Source organism: Pleuronectes platessa, chromosome 1, assembly GCF_947347685.1.
Source record: "Pleuronectes platessa chromosome 1, fPlePla1.1, whole genome shotgun sequence".
Classification (NCBI taxonomy): Eukaryota; Metazoa; Chordata; class Actinopteri; order Pleuronectiformes; family Pleuronectidae; genus Pleuronectes; species Pleuronectes platessa.
The window spans coordinates 1,887,087-1,891,714 of NC_070626.1; the positions used below are offsets into that span (position 1 = coordinate 1,887,087).

General features: G+C 39.0%; 1 protein-coding gene across 1 annotated transcript; it reads left to right on the top strand.

The window, feature by feature from the left end:
- The first annotated feature begins 546 nt into the window (after positions 1 to 546).
- On the top strand, positions 547 to 4,419 carry fgf4 (fibroblast growth factor 4). The gene is given in 4 exon segments (XM_053423737.1): positions 547 to 649; positions 652 to 939; positions 2,265 to 2,368; positions 4,243 to 4,419. Coding segments are annotated over 4 exon segments (672 nt in total).
- Positions 4,420 to 4,628: the final 209 nt, after the last annotated feature.

Sequence of the window (4,628 nt, forward strand, 5' to 3'; positions counted from 1 at the left end):
AAGTCTACGCCAAAAATGATAACATTTTATCATGCTGGAAACTCTCTATTTAGTCTTACCATTGTTTTCTTTAAGGGCCCGGGATATGATTTTCCCTGTGACAGCTTTTTTCATTCGGTTGAATTTGACCTGTGTTTTTTCCTGTTATTGTTCATTTATAGAACTGTCTCCTGTCTCGACATCAGGGTCTGTTAACTAGGCCGTTTCCTATTTTACATCCTCCCATACATATAGTATGATATTCTGCTGCTGATAATGAAAACCTCACACAATGAAGTTTGTTTTCAGTATAACAACGCCTTCATTCATTTATTTTCTACAAACTTCTGCTTTGCTGTCAGATAAGACCGCTATTATTTGGTTTGAATGAAGCCCCCAGCTCTGTTTGCTGCGCCTGAATGTAAAAATGTAGTTTGTAAGTTTATTCTAAGTGTGGAACTGTGATGTAATGTCTGTGCAGGTATAAATATAGAGGCATGGCTGAACAGCGCTCATGCAGATCAATGTCGCTCCGACGCTGAAGCCAGTGCGCATGTCGGTCTGGGAATGAGTGCAACTTACAAACCATCCTCTCTGCCGCACTGCTTCTTCTTTTTATTCTCGCTTCATTGGAAAGGCAAACGCCGGGCGGCTGTTTTCAGAGCCACCCCAAGATGGGCTCTTTGGCGGCTCTGCAGACTGTCCTGGTCCTGGGCATGGTGACTGGACTGGCGGGATGCGCCCCCAGCCTGAACCGAACAGCGGACCGCTGGGAGGCCCTATACTCCCGGTCTTTGGCACGGATCCCGGGAGAGAACCGGGAGGAGATCAGCCGGGACAGCGACTACCTCTTGGGCATTAAAAGGTTGCGGCGCCTCTATTGCAACGTGGGGATTGGCTTTCACATTCAGGTGTTATCGGACGGTAGAATAACAGGGATACATAATGAGAATGGTTACAGTAAGTTGGGTCAATTATTTATTGATGAGAAACTGATAATTGGTTTATCCACCTTTGGCAGTTATTGGTTTTAGAGGGAAGAAACTCACTGTTAATTGGTTTAGTTTGTTGCAAAAGCAAATACGAATTCGATAATTTATTTTTAATGAGTTTTGACGAAATGAAAAGTCTTCAGGAGCTAAATTACTTCATTGACATTGTTCTGATCTGGTTTCCTGTTAGTAACTGTACGTTTAAACTCTCAGAGATCATAGGCTTCTTAAGGAGATGATGCTCATCCTTGTCAGTGAACAGCTCAGTTATTGATCCATGCTAAGGTGCGAACATCTGGAATTCATCCAGAGGGCCACATGAGCACATACTCTATGTACTGGTGCTTTCTGCCTTGTGTGTAACCAGAGCTCGCTGTGATACAGGCCAGCGGCCAGCCAGCACCTAAAGTTAGGACACAGCGCATGGACCCATCTGTTAGGATAGATTAACCCCATCGGTCCAGCCCAGGCAAAGTAATAGTCACATGCGCAGACATGAAGATAACAAACATTTATTTGGTTTACATGTCAAATCTAGTCCCTGGCATGCCCTGTTTGTGAATTGTGGTCCCATCAAAGTGACACAATGTGAGCTGTGGAACTTACTTTTTCTTTTTCTTTTTTTTTTTTTTGTGTAGGCTACTATTTTGAGACAATGCATACAAATTCAAGGAGATACATTACAGAACGTCTCTGCAAGGAATTCACGCCACTGTAAAGCATTTTCACATTAGACCAGGAACAAAGAATACCTAGTGAAGGCCAAGTGAGAATAGCCTATAGGGATCAGTCAAAAGTCAAATATTTCTGCAATAAATATAATTTAGCTTATATCCACAGAACTACTAAAGTATATAATCGTTATTTGGTCAGTTGATTGAAGAATTTGCTTCTTTGACTTCAAAATCAACAAATGTTAAAAACACAAAAAATAACTGAACTGATTTTCATACTTTTTTTTAAAGATTTGAATCCCAGTGTGGAGGTTAGCACAACATGACTTGATGAAGCCTAATTTGATCAGGATTTCTTCTACTTTAATGTAAAAAATTATCTAGTTTGAATCAGCACCTTGATAATAGGTGTAGACATAATTAGTTTCACAAATTAATTAGCCTGACACATATTTAGACAGGTGATTTGTTATTGCCAGAATCTCAGATAAAGAAGGAATTATTTAGCTTTCTGTTGAGCTCCAGACTGTCCAGCTCGTAATCTGCGACACAGAGCAATGTCAGAGTCACTGAGAATCAGATCCAGCATATTTCAGTGTGTGGTCTGTTTCTCCTGAAGGTCTTCTGCAGATCTCTCCAGTGGAGAGGGGAGTTGTAACTCTGCTGGGTGTACTCAGTGAATTATTTGTGGCCATGAACCGACGAGGAAAACTCTATGGATCTGTGAGTGTATGAACACTGTCACATCACTGTATCAAACACCCATAAACAAACACACACACACACAACTTTTTTTTAGAAAACCAAGACTTTTACTTGCATTTCACCAATTTTGCTCTGTTTCACAGATCCAACTAAAAGTGTCAGGTGATTTAATTCTTTAACAATGTTTTTGCTGGTGTGTCCCTTGGTAACACTTAAAAACTTTGAATAAGAGAGTAAATGTGGAGCAGCATCAGAAGCACTAAGCAGAATCCCTGGACCTGAAGATCAGTAAGGAGACTTAACACAGGGAAAACTTTACATAAATACTGCATATTAAAACACATAAACTGCAGTTCATATACAATACAGCATATAATTACCCCTAAAATAATAAATTAAATAATAAAGTGTGCACATAAGAGTCCCTTTAAAGTCCTTGAGTCCAGTCTTTAAGTGTCAAATTGGTGGAATGATCGTTGGATCCCAATCCGTATTTGTACAGTGTCTGACCGACCACACCATTGAGTGACGACGAAAATGGAATACCTCTCAAGATCTAAATGTTGGCTTGCCATCCAGTTAACTGGAATCTTGATTATATGGTGCATATCCTCTCTGGCACCGGTCTGAACATTCGACTCTTACCTAAACACCTGACTGCTGAATAGTTAGAATCCCTGTATCTTCTAACAGGTCAGCAGAGTTACACTACCATGAACATTTTCAGGTAACAAAATCTGAGCGAAGCAGGTAGTATAATTGTAGGGTGGGCAGCTAGATGGCAGACAGGTAAAAAAACTCACCAGAATAGATTGCCCAGGGAGGACATCCCTCCCCCTTCTGGCTGGGTAGTGTCACAGCAGTTCGCTCAGTTAGCCCAATACAGTGTCATTCAAGGATCCAATCTCGCTCTATAGCACTTACACAATATACAATATTGCAGCCTCAAGAATTTATTTTCTTTGCTGTTCTAGCATGGCATACATGGTGTCAAAATTCCAATATATAAAACCGTCCCAAGTGTTCACACAGTGTTGTCAATATGAACTATAGTCTTGGTCTTGAGTGACTTCACTTAATATTATTCAAGTCACTCTTAATTTCTACTTAAAAATAAATTTACCAATTTCTCTAACAAAAATTTCTCACAATTTTTGAAAAATCGAGGTGGGGTTCAAGCCCAGGTTTCAGAAAATGCACAAAAATAAATCCAGTAACTGATTGGATCAAAATTAAGCAAAGTCAAAATGTTTTTTAACAATAATGAAAACTGATAAAATGAACTACACAAATAAACCAACATATTTCAAAAGGCAAAAATGCCAGTAATGTTCCATGGAACTGCATGAAAACCATCAACTCTGAAACACACATTTATCCATGTGTAAATCTAAATGAAAAAAAGTTATTCCTCTATAAAGTAGTAGCAGTTAAGGTTTATACAAATTAATGTTTTTACTCTGATAACTAATGGTGCTATTGGTTGCTATCAAGTTATTTACACATTATTTAACCCTGTACTCCTTCAGACATTTTAGTCATTCTCTAGTTTGAACTTAGGTAGTTGACTCTCAAAGTTGGTTAATAACTAAAATCAGTGGGAAAAAGGCCATTAATTGTTAGTCCTCTCAGTGAGAGAAAAGAGCACAGTCAGAGAACATGATGTCCGACTGCACTCACATCATTTGCCCTTTCTCATACAATCTCTGACAGATACAACTGCTGTACAATAATCCTGCACTGAGAAATAAAGTAATTGTTTGATAATTATGACATTGAACAATACAGACTTAACATTTCCCCCAAAATGTCCCTAGAATCTTTGTCTTCTCTTTGCCTTGAAACAATTAACATTTTAAATAATCCCTATATCTGCCTCTTTCCTCTTCCAGTTACACTACAACAATGAGTGCAAGTTCAGAGAGAAGCTCCTCGCCAACAACTACAACGCCTACGAGTCGGTGGCCTACGCAGGGATGTACATCGGCCTTAGTAAGAACGGCAAAACAAAAAGAGGAAACCGAGTGTCCCCCGCCATGACGGTGACACATTTCTTACCAAGAATATAATCATAAATAGACTTCACCTCAATGTGGAGGCAGCAAGAGGGAGGGAACTCCAAACTTTCACTCCAAGCTTTATGCAAGTGTATGATATTTGATCTTTTTATATGTATATATTCCTTTTTCTAATTTATGTTTAACAACTGTTTTGTATTTTTAGGAGGGGTTTTAATTTTACTGTGGGGGATCAGACTTATTTGTTAATTTTTTTTTAT